We start from the raw sequence: 18,050 nt of genomic DNA, 5'->3' as shown, positions 1-18,050 counted from the left end.
TTTCTTTCTCATTATGTTTAGATTTGGAAATTACCTTACATTAACAATTTCCTATCAGTCATCAATATAAATAATTTTGCTCGTTATTCTTAATATTTGTTCTAAATTATTGGATAATTTTTCAACTTGAATAAATGAAATTTGCACTACTTCATATATGTTTTTCAAACCTTAAATTATATTCCAACCTCTTCCATAATTTCCTTATTTTGTTTATTATGTTGGTGATGTTTCAAACATAATGATAGGGTTTTTTTTTGTAATTTTGTTTTCAATAATATACTTACATTATGAATAGTTAAAAATAAAAATAAAAATAAAAATCTTGTTTAAAATTATAGACTGACCGTAATTTCTTTAATGCAAAAAGCCATACTATTATTATTATTATTATTTTAATTTTGACAGTGTACTCTTCCCTCTTAAAGTTTGTATACCAAAATATATGCATAATTATTTGCAACGCGCGCGCGCGCAATATATATATATATATATATATATATATATATATATACATATATATATATATATATACATATATATATATATATATACGTGTGTGTGTGTGTAAGCATAATGCCGGTGATTACAAATGTCTATAAAAGGTCCAAATAGTAGTCATGATTGTTGAGATTGTCTTAAGTCTTAACACATATGATAACTTTGACTCGTGCTTGATCAATCATTGGTTAAACGTTGATCACGTAAGCCGGGAAATGTATAATAACATGCATATAGCTTTTTTTTTTTTTATAGGCGCTAGCTGTAAAAATTTATGTATTAAGTGTATTTATAAACACTAGTCTAGACTCTAGAGAATAAATTTAGTGTGTATTATACTGTCTCATATGGGTCAAAATAATTAGTTCCCACACAAACAAGTTGCCAAATTCGCTAGACAAAGAAGGACAAATATTTAAAGCACTATTGTAATTTTCGATTAAAATCTTCCTCAAGGTGCGCACTAGGTACCTATAAATAGGTACCACCGATTCACGAAAGGATGTATATACATAAAAAAATAAATCCACTACTATGAGTGTATTCACTTTTAACAAAAACCTTATAATAGAATCAGCGCTTTTATTTATCGTTTGTTTTTATTTATTTACGATTAATATTAATTCAAACCATATTTATTATTACCTATCATCATATTTAACTCTTAGAAATTTATGAAATCAAAAGAGATAACTCTTTTTATTTGAGAAAATTTCATTTCGTATCTTGATTATTAAGTTGTTTATATTACATAATCAAGGACGAAGAATGAATACATACAAATTATAATTATGTTTGATGTTCAATATCAATTTAATAAAAAAAATACAATAATTTCACAATTTACGTCATATTGACAAGCAAACTCTCTTACATCAAATCTCTATTCACACCCTTCATATTTTTCCTCAACGTAATAAGTTTGGTGGACCAATGAACAACTATCGAACGATTTTTATTCCTTATTGCATGATACCCCAATAATGATCACAAAATGCATAAGTCTACTAGATATAATTGTATGTTTTACCATTTTATTTTCCTCTTGTCCCTACTTTTATTTTTCTAGTCAATAATCCTACTATAAGTGTGCGTGTGTATGTATACATACCCTCATTCAGTGAGCTTAAGCCCCCCTAAAAAAAAATTGCACTTTTTGCCCATTTTAAAAAAAATATTACATTTTTTTTGGCCAAATTTTTATAAATTTTTTACAATCAAGCTCCCCCTGAATTTTTTTTTCAAATTAGCCCCCCCTGATAGACTTTTCTGACTCCGTCACTGCCCTCATTTATACATAAACATGAGGGGTCTCGTAGGTCATGAACCTCATGTGTATTTGTTACAAAAATCTCCAAAACAATTATTTTTAACTTTGATGACTTAATTACCATCAATGATGACCAGCTATGTTTTAGTAGCTTTGAGTTAACTTATATCATTTGTTAAAAAAAAAAAAAAATAATGCCATTATTGATATTCATTTATGCATAGCAGGAACCAACAAAAAGTACTGTCACGTGCTAGATTATAGCCTGCCACGTGCTAGCTCTGAAGCTATAATATGGAATACTTACTTCATATGTATTACACAATTAATTGAATTGCGCATTGAGTACAAAAATTAAATTATAAATATTAAACAAACATGTTTTGTAGCTGATACTTTCTTAATTGTGATATAATCTGGATATTTGATGTAGTACTAATAGTTGATAATTGATATAGCTAGAAAATTAGTGTTCTGGGACTGGGACAGTAAAATTCTAAGTAAAAATTGAGAACAAAGAAGAATGGTGAAGTAATAAAACAATTATTTTCAAACAATAACAATCATCGCTGTTAAGAAAATATACAACAATCTCTATATCAATGGCTGAAGTTTATAATCACACATGGATCAGAGAGTCATAAATTCCTCGTGTGTCAATGGTCTAAGGTTTGTTGAAAAGTTGATTTTTGGTCACATATTAACTGAAAATTAGACAAGTGATTGAGGCGCGAAGGACTTTTCTTTGACGCGTTCTCCGATGCTTAACATTAATCAGAACGTTAGTCAATGCAAATTTAGTATAAAGAGAGAAGTTCGAGGTGAGAGAGTGCATAATTTTGCTAAATTGTTATAAAACTTACTTTTAATTACTGAGAGAATCATAGAATTTATAAAGGACGCCATAATTTTGAAATTCCAAGGAGGCAAGAGGGGTGGGCGTGCCCTTTGCCTTGGCACGGCAATAGCCGGCTTTGCCTCATCCGCAAATTTTTGTTAGTTAATGTTGTTTTTCATGTTTTACCAGATTTTACTTCTTAATCTTGTATAGTTAGCTACTTTAATTATTCGTTAATATTTATTAATAATAGTTAATTATTGTTAGTATACAATCATCTTCATCTATAAGTTTTTTTTTTTTTTTTTTGGTTTCTTTGCAGTTAATAATCGTTAATTATTGTTAATATAGATTGACTTCTTCATCTTTGTCTTTATGATTTTTTTTTCAAACACATTTTTTTAAATATTTTCTTCATAAATTAATACGTGTGTATTAGAGAGGCAAAATTCATTACTTAAATTGCGGAATTTTAATTATCACATTTTTTTTATTTCCAAAAATTAATAAATTAAATTGGTAATTTTTCAAGTAAAAATAAAATCGATTTTTAACACTCTAAATTTTCTGCGACATCAGCTATTTACTAAAATTTATGAACATTGGCTAAATTAAAATTTTAATATTTTACGGCTGTTTTTTAGAACACTCTAAAAATATGCTATCCTTTTTTTTTTTTTTTGTACTTATTCGGCGAAAAGAGGTGTGGAAAAAGTTCTTGGCTTTTTTCCATGCTCAACAACAAATAACATTTTTAATAACTTTTTAAACAGCGTGACACTAAATTATTTTGAATAAAGTCGGTAGTTAAATAATATACAATATCTTTTTTTATGCCCTGAATAAAATACAATATAATAGTATCATGTACTCGAAAAAGTTATTTATATTTTATAATAGAATTAAACATTGAAAGAGATTAATTCACCTATTAAGGCAACAGCCAACAGCAAAAGTTAATCAATAATCATTCAGCCGCCAATATTTCTTAAAATTAACAATGATAATGGTAAATTAAAAAATGCGTAAATAAATCCATATCAAGTATTGGCAGTAAGGTCATGAACAATGACTTGTGATTCCTTTCCTTGAATACCATTGGACTGTCTATTGTGGATTTTTATTTTATATATTTTTATTTTTGAGACTCTTCCATGAAAACAACATGATATGATAGTGGTATGCAATACTTTGTTTGCACTTTGCACCAAAGAATATTTCAATGCTTAGTGGAAAAATTAGTCTGTAAACGTAACAACTCAACAATGACATGTTTAGTTTTATCTGTATTGAGAGAGATTTTTACTTGAATTTATAATACGACAGCCATTCTCTGAAATGGATTCTAGCTAGTAGAGTACTGTTTCGAATTCTTGTGACTTTAAATAATCCATAATTACTGTTAAAAAAGATCCATAATTAACAAGAATACTACTTCAATTTCTAACCTTCAAATCAAGTAAAAGAAAAGAGGATAAGGATAGCCAGATAAATTGTGCTATGTAACGAAAACGAATTTATGCACATTTATTATAGCCGTTTATCCACGGCACAAAAAGGGGAAAAAAAACTAATCTTTATAAATATCTATAAATAAAAGGAAATCCGGTTAGTGCTCAGTCCCTACCGTATGTAAATGAAAAAAAAAAAAACAGAATACCATTGACTTGAAATTTATTCATATCTTAAACCATAACACACTTGGTCCTTGGAGTCACATGTATAGGTACAAACTTTGCTTTTCGTGATGAAAAATTGGATGAACATTGTCAAATAAATTCAAGTTTACAGAGAATATATTTTAAGTTTACAGAGAATATATATATATATATATATATATATATTTAATTTGGTTGCAAAATAGTAAAGATTAAGTTAAAATTAGTATCTTAAAAAATAAAGAATACAAATAAAATCTTAAAATACAACAACAAATAAAAACCACTGAGTGTGTATAAAAAAATTATCACCTAGTATATAATTTATACAATGTAAAAAATCTTTTATTTACAGCATCAAAAATCTGGAAAACCGAAAAAGTGAAGAACATAAAATAAAACTCTAGGACTTAAACCACCGAGTGAGAGAATAAATCATAAACAACTTCAAAAAAGAATTACTGAATTTCCAAGAATTCAAACTTGTCGAGAGATTAATCATATTGTATTAATGCTCAATGTATTAGAAAACTAATAGAGTGTTCTCGACTAAAGTATAATTTACTCATCAAATTATCTGTAACTTATATGTTGACTATGTTTTCTTAAATAATCAGTTTGAAATTGCTAATTTGTCTTAATATTTTAGTACCATTGAAATGACGCAGTGGTAATAATAATGATATTAAATCATGATTCGAAATTCATATATATATATATATATATATATATATATATATTAACATAAACATAATAGCACTCCAAATAAAGCAAACCCTAGCCCATATTATATTAATTGGCTAATAAGTAACTATATATTATCAACACTTCAACAATTTAAGCCACATTTTTACCGAGTACAAATACGTATGCACAATAACTAGCTAGCTAGCTAGCTATGAATACATAGGCTCTTGTTTTCATATATATGATCCTTTTTCTTTTGGCTATACATATACGTATACATATATCTATATAATATATATATATATATATATCTATATAATATATATATAGTTTCTGTCTTTTGATTCATTGCTCACAGAGATCACAGAGTTACTACTTTGACCCATCTCTGCTCTAAATCTGAACATGATTTCTTCATCATAAATTCATAACTCACACTTTTTTTTTACCCCCCAAAACTCTCAGTTGGTCACAAGCTATATTTTCTCAGTTGATCATTCCCAATCAAAATAAAGCTGAGACAAATAAGCCATATTATATACATATATGTGCACAGCCACAGTCTGATTTGTATTTTTATTTTTTTGCCCTAATATAGCTCGTTAGGATGGTCCACAGCGAAACATGCAAAGACATTATTATTAAAATTTATGGACCACTCTATATAGAACCTCTAGATTGGAAAATATTAAAATAAAATAAAAATAAAAAACATCAGCATTATGTGTAGTTACAAGTTACAACTTACAAGTTTCAAAGACTACTAGTTCAGAATTGTTGTACACTGATGCTGTCAATTTTATCAGATATCACAGAACAGAGAAACCCAAATAAATAAAATAAAATAAACACATAAAACTAGGTACAACTTTTTACCCTGCAGTAAACTCCCGACTTTCTTGGGTCCCTATCTAAACGCCAGCTAAAAATATTGACCATCTCTGTAGTAATAATGATTTAAAAAAAAAAAAAAACTAATATCTTCTTTTTTTCAACATATAAAAAATTTAATAAGCCTAAAATTAATATAGTTGGTTTCTTCTAAATGGTCTCATCCAATCAAATGTTTTTTTTTTGTGTGCAAATTTTTATATGAAAATTGATTTTGTGTTATCTTACTAATCATTCATACTAAGAAATAAGGTGAAGAGTATTTTTATATTCATAACTCCAGTAACTTACATATTCAACTCAGCAAAAAAATGAGTCTGGATTAGAAATTTTTTGAAGATCAAATTTAATTATGGATAGAGTTATTATTTTTAAGTAAATAATTTAAAGATGAATTTCAAAGTAAACTCAAGGATAAGATAACATCTTTTGAAGAGTTTACAAATTAAAAAAGAAGAAGAAAAAAAAGCTGAACTTAACGACTTGCGGCAAGTATTTATATATGCATGTATTTGAAAAGCTGTAAATTATTTTTGACAATTAAAATTAAAATACAAACAAAAGTGAAACACTTGGCTTTTATGCATGTATTTGAGCCAATCAACATATACACACAACGTAAGCCAAAGGCCGCTTGAGTGAGTGACCCGATACAAAAGCTATAATAAAGCTAATATTAAACAAATAATTCGTTTATCATATTTCATAATCTTCTACAAGTATCTTTTTTTTTCTTAAACTCATGTGTTCCTTGATTCTAAATGAAAATGTAAACAGGAGAAAAGAAATAGAAAATAGTAAATATCAAATAAAACTATGAACAATAAAGAAGTTACTTTTAATAATATGTAATAAAAATAGTTAATAAAGTATTTAAGAAATTAAATTTTAAAAAAAAAGCTAAGGGAGAAAACTCCTTCATATATTATAATTAAACTTATGCAATTGGAGTTTTCTAAATTGCTCAGCAGTCTCTCTCTCTCTCTCTCAGAAAATTGCTCAGCTCTCTCTCTCTCTCTCTCTCTATTTACCAATAAAAATTATTTTGAAATAACTTGGTAAAAATAATGTCAATGCATATAAACTATATATATTGGAAAAAGGCAAAAGCCAAGAATGGATCAACTTAAGCAAGAGAGAATTATAGCAAGCGGCGGAGAAAGTTTGGCTATAGGACCACCTGCTTTTAACAGAAAAAAGAAGAAGAAGAAAATAAATCAAACTTTAAAATAAATAAATATTGAAAAAGTATTCAATGCATGGTTTCTAAACGTACTCTCAATTTTTTATGCGTGTGTGCTATGTACAAAACATGCCTATCGAATATTATATATATTGTTTATTTCGTTTGTTGAAATCGTATCATTAGTTTTTTTTTTTTTTTACTTTATTTCTTATTTGGTGTGCTTGAAAGCAAAAGTTAATTAAATTGAAATAAAAAATTAAATTCTATATCAAAATGATGCCATAAACCAAAACATAGAATTTTTTTTTGATGGGTAATTAAAAACATTTTTGGAACATTGCATGAAAGCGGTTTCGTTTTAAACGTTTGTTCTTGATGTTATTTAATGTAAATATTATAAGAGTATATACTTAAATTGTTGAATGCGACTTGGAAAAACAAGGACTTCCATGGAAAATTTAAGATTGGAAATCAATTCTTGATGGTAAAGTACCCCTGAAGCATGTGAAATGTCTGATTTTCGTTTTTTGTGCTGTTGTTTTTCATGATTCAGGCAAGCTTATTAATTGATATATTTGATTCAACGACACAATTGGCCAAAACTTTCACCAAAAACTCTAAGTTGAAAGAGCATTTACTTTTATTAATTTCATATAGTAAGTAAAAAAATATAAAAATATATATCCTGAAAAGATTAGCGTAAAAACCAACATTTACTCTGCTAGATAGCTTAATTATTGTTATGTACCATGTACATATAAATTTTGAAGAACGCTGTCTTTTTATTTCATGTGATATAAGTATTACACATTTGGCGATTAAATATATGCATGTGACTGGATTTTACTTGTGATGGTGTGAATTTTGACTTGTTACGTGAAAAACCTAATGAATAATTAAATATAATGCTATGTTTTTTTTATGTTAATTACGACGGCACTAGTAGGAAATTCAATTTGAATCATGGATTCTCGTACTATAATTAGGCGAATTAAAATCATATTAATAATGAGAATACATGGTTTTATAGCTTAAACAAGGTCAAACGCTCCACGTGTAAATATAAAATCCCATATTTAAAAAAATATGTAGCATAAAAGTTTGAACCCTACAAGGAAAAAAAATGGTGTCTTAATTATTAGCTGAGTAGTTATCTAAGAATCAAACGTTATTCATAATGATAATGAATATTTCAAAACTTTTTACGTGCAGAACATTAGCCTCAAGTAAGTATAGAAAGTAAATGGAATACAAATAAAAAGTGACTTTTATAAAAATGTGAACAATTTATATGTCTGTCTTTGTATGGCTTGTGACATTGCATGAAGTTTTGCGCGTGAGTGAGAATATTTTTCATTCTCTTAAATTTAAAAGATGCGGTCCCATGCAACAATTAACTATATGCACATATGTATAATGCTCGCACAAGCACAAAGCAATTCATATAAAAATTTTAGTTATTTAAGGTTCATCATAAATTAAAGGCCTATTTATACTTGTGTCCCTCGAATTTTACGCCATGTTGCAGATCGGCATACATAATATTTTATTTTGCATAATAGTCCTTGAGCTTTAACACTTTGATATGTGTGATTCTTTTGCATAACTTCGTTCAATTTTTCTTTATAAAATCTAAGGATTTCAAGGTACGTAGCTTATTTACGATGGTAAGTTGTTTATTTTATGTACAAAAAATCATCACAAGCTGACTATCTTTAGGTTTTAATTAATAATAACAAAATTTGTGTGGTGCACACTAAAACAAAATACTCTAATATGAATTAATTTTTCTAATAATTTTTCATATCAACCGACTATATAACAATATAAATAATTAAGGTTAGAAAGGTAACGAGTTTCAAATTCCTAATTGACAAAAATTAGAAAAAAGGCAATGCAAAGCTTACTTTTAAAAATCAAAGGCTAATGATTCAAACATTATTTTCAAACCTATCTACCATAAGCCATAGAGTTTATATTGTTCTCTTTATTTTAAAATACCATTCTTCTTAACAAAAATCATATAAAAAACGAAAATATCGACCTACTTTGTCAAAAGAAATATGAAAAAAAACAAAAAAACATTCTCCTATGCTCACCTTCAAGTCGGCCCACTTTCCTGATATAGATTCCTAACATTTTCTTGAGTAGATAGGTGTTGAAAAGTCATTTTTTATTCAGTAATTATTCATATAAAACACAAAATAGGGTTTATAAGATAAAATTTGGGGGTTTTTTTTGTCAGAGCTGATTGTGATTAAACAAATTTAGAGTTTATATGCTGATTTACCGCTTGTTCTACATATGAATGTCTAATAACATAAATTTAGGTAGTCTCATATATATTTTGGATTTTTTATTGTAATAAAATTTGAAGGTTTTTCGCTTGTATGTGATACGGACATTGTGTTTTAATCTTGTTATAAATCTCTGTAAGCTTATAGGGACAGAGTGAGAAAGTTAAGCGAGAGAGGACTAATATGATAAAAGAAATCTTAGGAGGAACTAGTATGAAGTTTTTTTTTAATATGTAAATTAATTATAAATAAAGCTAATATTAAAAAGACATTTATGGGAGGTTTAATCCTCAAGCATTGAGTTTTGAGTTTTGAGTTTGTAGTTTTCAGTTAGTTAGTTATGATTTTGTTGAATTGTTGCTGAAATTGTTAATCTCTCAACAGCATAGCTACACATTAGAGTTGAGTTTATGAAAATTATTTAGGTCCTTGAAAAAGATTTATAAACGAATAGAATGAAATCTAAAATCATTTAAAATTTTTAATTCCCGATGTGATTAATAAATTTTCAAGTTGAACTATAACATATCTGATTTTCTTGAAAAGATTTTTACTGTGATCTTCGGCCAATTTTAGTTATCTTTCAAAAATTTAAAGCATGTAATTTAATAGTACAATATCTTTTTTTTTACGTTGAACTTCTAAATGAATTCTTATTGATAAGAAGAGATTAACCATAAATAAGCACAAATAGATGTGTTTGAGTTAAAATACACTACAATATCTACGCATGCATATACACACACACACACACACATATATATATATATATATATATATATATATATATATATATATATATACACATAAGAAGAGAGAGAAAATAGAGGATTGGTAGAATACTTTAATACGCCAATTAATGAGAATTAGATTGGAAAATATTGGACCACATCATCTCATCCCTAGTCCAAGCAGTCCCTTATTCTGGGAACTTTTTTTCACAATACCCCAAATCGCATCTATACTATTCTTTTCTTTCACCTCCACAATTTTATTTTTCTTTCACCTCCACAATTTTATTTTTCTTTCTCTCCTTCATTAATTTTTCTGTTCACAAACCCCAAAAGTAAGAAACGGTACACTTATTATAGCCCCACATAACTCATATCCAATCACAGGCATTTCTCACTGAAACCAATCTGAAAAAGCCTGGAAACAACTCCTACTTAGGAATTTAACTCCCTTTCTGTCAATACCCTTTTACTATTTGGAATTTTGGAAAAAGAAAAGACAAATACAAACATTAAAAACCAAAAAAAAAAAAAAAAAACTGTGATAAAATAAAAGAAAAATAGTAATTATCTCATTACTATGTGGCGGCTTGTAGTTTCTTCTTTTCTTTGGTTACTGCGAGGCAAAGGACGATTGATATTCATGTTTACGATTCTCTGAATACATCATCAGAAATAGTACTATTTTGTGTGCTTAAGTTAGTGATTTTGTTTTTCCCACTATTTAGTTATTATTATTATTTTATTACATGGTATGAAATAATTGAGGTGGGGTTAAGTTAATCCGAAAATTTAATTAATACAAGAATATTACTAATATTTTTTTTGGATGTATTTATATCATGGTGGCATTGACCCACTTGAGCTATAGAAAGAGAAAAAAAAATAAAAATAAAGGAGTGAGAGAGAGATAGAGAGAGAAAGAGAGTCACTGAAAAGAAATGATGAACATGGTTTTTATGATAAGGAGGTCATCATCACTGCCTATCATCTGATCATCTTCTGTTTTTCTGAGAGACAATTAAGATATATACTCTCTCTCTCTCTCTCTCTCTCTCTCTCTCTCTCTCTCTCTCTCTCTCTCTCTCCTAGGTTGGGCTTGCTTTCATTTCATGGCATATCTCGTTGTTGGCTTACTAAACAGAAGACACAGTTTGAGAAAAAACAAGGCCATCCATTTTCTCTCTCTATCTCTTCCTCATCTTTTCAACCTCCACACAACTATTCCATTAAAATAATTTCAACCCTTATTGTAAGTCCTCTCTCTCTATCTCTCATCTTCTAGTACTTTTTTTTTTCTTATTCCTTTGTCAATATACATCACACAAATAAAACAAAATAAATTGACCCAAAAAAAAAAATCATTTCTTCCTTTCCGATCCCTTGAGTTTGATTTTTGAAAAACTCCCCATGATTATTAATTTATTATATCTCTATTCCTCTTTGCGATATATTTAACACCTTTAGTCTCTCGTAGTAGTATTATTAGTACTAATTCCACTATTATTCTCAACAGAAAAAAAAAATTGGCTAGAGAGGTTACAAGTGAAGATGGTCTCTAATTCATCGGGAGGGTTTTGCTACTCTGTGGACGTCTCACCGAACCCAAACAACAACACCCAATCCCAATTCGCGACCGCAAATCAGATCCAAGACTTCCATGATCAGATCTTCAACGCCAACACCAACAACAACAATCAGAATCATCTGATTTCCGATAACTGGCAAGAGAACAATCACAATCACAATCACAACAACAACAACAATCTGATATTCTCGTGCGAAGGGAACGAGAGACCGAGCCAAGGACTCTCTCTCACTCTCAGCTCCAACAACCCTTCCTCCATTGGAATACAGACCTTCGAGCTCAGACACACGACAGCGATGACTCATCATCACCACGATCAGTCAACGGCGAGTCAACAGCAATACTTTCAGCTGAGAGGCTCCAAGTTCTTGAGCCCGGCTCAGGAGCTTCTCAACGAGTTTTGCAGCCTCGGAACGAGATCATCGTCGGATGATAATAATAATAATAATAATAATAAGCAAAAGTCTCGTCACAAGTCGTCGCAGTGGGGATTGGATCATCAAGAGAGCAATATCATGAATAATAATGGAGCGAGTGGTTCTTCTTCCAAAAAGTCTCACTCGCTTTACTCTCTCGAGTTCTTGGAGTTGCAGAAGAGAAAAACGAAGCTTATTTCAATGCTTGAAGAGGTACACTTTATAAATATATACATACATACATACACATGCGTGTCTAATATTTATATTAATAAAATTATATATAATGTTACTTTTTTCTCTTCCTTTTTTTGGGTCGTTTGATTCCTTGGGATCTTCCTTTTTCTAATTTTTAAAAAAAAAAAAAAAAAGAGCAATCACTTTTCATGGTGAATTATATTATATTGTGGTGATTGATTGGGTATTAAAAAAAAAAAAAACCTCAGTTTTATTGGGATTTTTTTAACGAGCAAAAAGTTTCAAATACATACTGTGGCTATAATTCTTCAAACAGTACAATGCTTTGCAAAATTGAAGTATTATTTTATAATTTTTCCTCAAATCGACTCTGGATTTGAAGTTTTGAACCCAACATATTTATTAAAAAAAAAAAAAAACTGAGCGACTTTGGGGGTCCTTTCATTAAATGTCTCATTAACACAACAACCTCTCTAAAATAGTATCCTCACATTTTTTTTTTTATCCCTGGAGACCTTCAATAATATATATAACGTACGTCAAACAATTATTCGCTCGATCGCTCTATTATTTCTGACACAAAAAAAAAAAAAAAAAATTAACGTATCTACATATCTATACGTGTGTATGTATAGGTGGAGAGGAGGTACAAAAAGTACTGCGAGCAGATGAGGGGAGTGACGTCAGCGTTCGAGGCCGCGGCGGGCCCCGGGTCGGCGGCCGTGTACTCCGCCCTGGCATCGAAGGCCATGTCTCGGCATTTCCGGTGCCTGAAAGATGGGATCGCGGCCCAGATCGAGGCCACGCGGCGGGCCATGGGCGATGACGTGGCAGCCGTTCCGGGGACGACACGTGGCGAGACGCCGAGGCTGCGGGCCATCGATCAGGCGGTCCGGCAGCAGCGCGCGTTCCAGCAGATGAGCATGATGGAGAGCCACCCGTGGCGCCCTCAGCGCGGCCTCCCCGAGAGATCCGTCTCCGTTCTCCGAGCTTGGCTCTTCGAGCATTTCCTACACCCGTACGTATATATATATATATATATATATATATACCTATATCTATACATATATATATATATACACCTATATCTATTCATATATATAGAAAAAATTAACGATATAAGTCACATCATTAACATAAGTGTTTGCATTTTAGGTAACGTTTTGTAAGTTTTTCGTAAATAGTCAAAAACATGCGAATTTCGTATTCTAGTTCTAATTCTATTTATATGTGTCAAAAAAAAAAAATTTCGACTCTATATATAATTTCATATTCTAGGTCTTACTTAAATGCACAAAGTTTTGGAATTAAAAAAAAATTGAAACCAATTTCGCTATGTATATCATTAATTATGCGTACGTGCATGTATACGTACATTCTAGGTTTGAGGAAGAAGAAGTTTTTTTTTTTTTTTTAACCTACAGAAGAGGTAAGAAGAGAAAATGGGGTGGTTAATTTAAAAGGATATGTTTTTTTAATAAGGTAGGGGATGTTTTTTTTTTTTTTTTTTTGTATGAAGATATTTATATATACGTAAGCAATTATAAACTATATATTATATATATACATATATATAATATAATATATACATACATCACATTATCGGTTGGACGAAGAAGTTTTTTTTTTTTTTTTTTAAGCCTGAAGAAGAGGTAAGAAGAGAGAAAGGTGTGGTTAATTAGAAAGGATATACTTTTTAGTAAGGCAAGTTAGGCTTATTTTTTGGGGTTTATACATACGCAATTAGAGAGTATATATATACATACATCACATTCTCGGTTTGACGAAGAAGAATTTTTTTTTAAGCCTGAAGAAGAGGAGAAAGGTACTGTGGTTAATTAGAAAGGATATACTTTTTAGTAAGGCTGATTAGGCTTATTTTTTGGGGTTCATACGCAATTAAACTATATGTTTGTTCATTTACACGTATATCATGCATGTATACATGTATGTTATATAGATTCTCATTTAATTATTAGCTTGGATCCATTTTAATTAATTTGTTGGAACATTGTTAATGTGAAATTATAAGGTTTATCAGGGATTAGGGTTTATGATTACTTATAAAGCAGAGAATATTTTACCGAAAGAAAAATTTGTGTGGTTGAATAAAAGAATTGGGGTCATTTGTTCATTCTTTTTTGGTTTTAAAAGAATGTATATATATGTGTATATATATATATATGTTTGTTTTAACTTTAGAGAGAGGATTGAAGGTTCCATATGCAAGTAGAGTCCAAAAGTAGACTTAGTGAAAGAATCAATGTTCTCTATCTCGAACGAGAGAGAGAGAGAGAGAGAGAGAGAGAGAGTATTACGTTTTATGAAATGAAATGGTACTAGTGTGGTACAAGTTTCAATTGTATATATATATATATATATATATATATATATATATATACACACAGTGACACGGAGAGATTTGTAGTTGTTAAACATATTTTTTCCTGATTCACGTCTGAATAGTCTCAATCATTTTTAGCGTTGCAAAAACAATGCCAAAGCTTTGTTAGTTTCTGTCCACCACCACTCAGAGATTCCCTTCCACGGTTTCTTCTCCCATTTTTTTTTATTAATTTTTGTCCTATAGTTTTCAATCATTTTGTTTGCTTTCATTGATATTTTTTTTTATTACATGTTTCTCTCTCTTACCGTTATTCCCTTCTTGTGGGTCTCTCTCGTCCTATTCTCTTCCTGATATCTTAGGACCCATTATAACCTCATCAAACTTTTACTACTCGTACTACATAATATATATATATATATATATATATATATATATATATATATATATAAATGTATTGTCAGAGGAAAAAACATTCCATTACTTTCGCTATTCTTTGGTCGGCCGTGGTAAAATTAGTGAGCAAGATAATATATTGTTTTGTATAAGGATATATATATATACATAATTTTGTTTTCTTTTTTCCATTCAGGTATCCGAGTGATGTTGATAAACACATATTGGCACGCCAAACAGGCCTTTCCAGAAGCCAGGCAAGCTATTTTGTTTTAACTCTTGCATATATATATATACATACATATATATATATATATATATATGAGTGTACGTTCATATAAATTTTTTTAATTTTTTAACCTAAACATATAAGACAAGCAGACATTTCAGCTAACATGTATCCTTATGATCTCCATGTCAACTTCTAAAATAAATAAACAACTACATCCATGGTTGGAATGACATCAAATTTGCCTACCCCCTTAAAAACATCTTATATAAATTAAATAAATAATTATATATATGCTGTTGAACAATAGGTATCAAATTGGTTCATCAATGCAAGAGTGAGACTTTGGAAGCCAATGGTTGAGGAAATGTACATAGAAGAGACCAAAGAAGCGCAATCAGATCACCAATCCAAGATAATCAACATGACCGGCTCTTCGTCCGAACCCGGCGACATAATGGGGTTTGTGGACCCCACTTCCCGGCCCGACCACCAAGACCGGAAACCCGGGCCCGACCAGCTCGTCCGCATAGACTCCGAGTGTCTCTCCTCGGTGATCGTCTCGGACAAAACCGAAACCCTAACCCAACAACAAATCATCACACACCCCAACATGCAGATCCAACAAAACTTCGGTCGTAATTTTCTAGATTCGTATAACGCGATGGAGCTCGATTTCTCGTCCTTCGCTCCTCCTCAGTTCCCCGGCACCGGAGTCTCGTTGACGCTAGGGTTACAGCAACACGCCGGAGCGGTGACTCACAGTCACCACGGCCATCATCACCACGGGGTGAGTTTAGCGTTCTCGCCGGGCTCGCAAAGCTCGATGTTTTACCCTAGATCTTCGTCTGATAATCATCATCATCATCAGAATAGTACTGGGAGTAATGTGGATGATCAGAGTCAAGATCAAGTGCCAGCTGTACAGTACTCTCTCCTGGACGGCGATCAAGGTCAGAACTTGCCTTACAGGAATTTGATGGGTGCTCAGTTGCTTCATGACTTGGCATGATCTTGATCAATGAGACTAAGCGATATATACATACATATTTCTTTTTTTTATAACTGGTTTTATTATCATTACAACTTATATCATTTATATATATATGTGGACTCTTTGAGGAGGGTCAAAGAAGTGAAAGTGAAAATTTAGGTATATATATAGGGTTTTTATTGAATGCCAAAAACACAAACATACTTCTTAGTTACGTACGTACACAAGGTTATATAAATAATATATACTGGGGGTTTTAGATATATATATGACGAGGTTATTTGCTCGGCTGGTAAATTTGGATTTTTTACTTTTTTTTTTCATTTTTTTTTCTTTGGAATTGTAAGAACGTATACTTTTACATATATGTGAAATTGGCTTAGGGTTAGTTACAAATTTGAGGTTGTATTTTCAGATTCCATGCATGCAAATGTTTTTCTGCTTATTCCTTCTCTCTCTTAGGGTAGTAATTATAATTACTATATGGAATTTGAAGAATTAAACCTGTTTGTTATCTAGTAGTTAGGCATCTCTTTCTTTCTTTATTTCCAAGTGATTGAGTTATTTATATATGTGGCTATGTTACGGAATCATGGTAAACAATACCAACGAAAGAATCCTAACCCATCGTCGGGCCTTGGGCCACGGGCATTATAATTTCTATTTTTTCGCATTATGAATATAAGTAATTAATTTTAATTACGAATTTATTTAATTAAAAGCATTATTTGGGAAGTATAGGATTCCATGTTAGTAAGATTGGTTGTAAGTGGCATTTACCTATAAATAAGTCTCTTTTCATTAATAAAAAAAAATCATCTTTCACCCAAAATTAACTTAATCTCTCTCAAAAGAGAGAGGAGAGATTGAGTTTGTGAAGGACTATAGTCTTTTGTTTACGAAATTTTCTTTAGTACTCCCGGGCTGTATCAGGCTAATGTTTAGTGAATATATATTAGCCGAGAAATTTCGCGGGTCTTCATATTAGACATTATAGTATATGTAATTTTGTTTTTCTATTGTTAATAAGGACGATACGCAATTAGCAACGTACATACTTTTGACTTGTTCAAGTTTTATTTTTAAGATTAAGACAATTCCTAAGTAGCTACAAATAAGCAGACGTGCTTGTTTCTTAGTTTTGTGGTCCCAATATCGATGTATATATATCATCAATATCAACGGACAGAGAATAGAAATTATAACTTCTTTTTTTAGATATTCATGCCAACGGGAATTAAGATGGTCTACTTTTTCTAATCTTCCTCTATTTATTTATATATATATATATTTATTTATTTATACTCACTTTTGAATGCAAATTGGTTTATTATTGTTCGTTTCTTGCTTTTGCAAAATAATGAAAGAAAAAAAAATAAGTGATTAATTTTTAGCAAGTTGTTCCTTTGTTGTGTGAATGGAATTAGTTTTTTTTTTCTTATCTTTTTGGTTCTTCAAGCTGTCCACTATTCAATTTTTTGGTTCTTTCCAATTTGTCAAATATGCAAACACACAACCGACCACAGTTTCAACGAAGCTTTCTCCATTACAATATCACGTGTTTGTGTCACTCTCTCCAATATTTATCTATATTAGCGTTTATATATATCCTACCTAGGTCAGAGTTATTCATAAACGCTAATTTTTTCTCGGAAACTCACGCTTCTCCATTTGTAATGGTTCATTGAGATGTCAGTCAGGGTATTATAAATGTACATTTATTATCATTATCATTATTATTATTATTATATACTACAAATTTGTATTCACTTTACCATCCTATATATTATATCGATAATGTTTGGATTCTTTACGCTCTCATTCGA

At 30.1% G+C, this 18,050-nt stretch overlaps 1 protein-coding gene across 1 annotated transcript; it reads left to right on the top strand.

Moving 5' to 3' along the window:
• The first annotated feature begins 11,131 nt into the window (after positions 1-11,131).
• Positions 11,132-16,667, top strand: LOC149405646 (homeobox protein BEL1 homolog). The gene is made up of 5 exons (XM_089607906.1): positions 11,132-11,311; positions 11,576-12,276; positions 12,897-13,279; positions 15,198-15,258; positions 15,541-16,667. Exons 2-5 carry the CDS (start codon positions 11,611-11,613, stop codon positions 16,240-16,242), a joined length of 1,812 nt encoding a protein of 603 aa, XP_089464032.1. The 5' UTR covers positions 11,132-11,311; positions 11,576-11,610; the 3' UTR covers positions 16,243-16,667.
• The last annotated feature ends 1,383 nt before the right edge of the window (positions 16,668-18,050 follow it).

Source organism: Urtica dioica, chromosome 2, assembly GCF_054948205.1.
Source record: "Urtica dioica subsp. dioica isolate 48M chromosome 2, U.dioica_male_clone48M_v1_H2, whole genome shotgun sequence".
NCBI classification, from domain to species: Eukaryota; Viridiplantae; Streptophyta; class Magnoliopsida; order Rosales; family Urticaceae; genus Urtica; species Urtica dioica.
The sequence above is the reverse complement of the archived record's forward strand: the minus strand, read 5'-3'. Positions and strand labels throughout refer to the sequence as shown.

Coding starts and splice junctions, on each gene's coding strand:
- LOC149405646 (XM_089607906.1), top strand. CDS start 11,611: ATGGTCTCTAATTCATCGGGAGGGTTTTGCTACTCTGTGGACGTCTCA. Junction 13,280..15,197: donor TTCGAGCATTTCCTACACCC/GTACGTATATAT, acceptor TTTTCCATTCAG/GTATCCGAGTGATGTTGATA. Junction 15,259..15,540: donor CAGGCCTTTCCAGAAGCCAG/GCAAGCTATTTT, acceptor GTTGAACAATAG/GTATCAAATTGGTTCATCAA.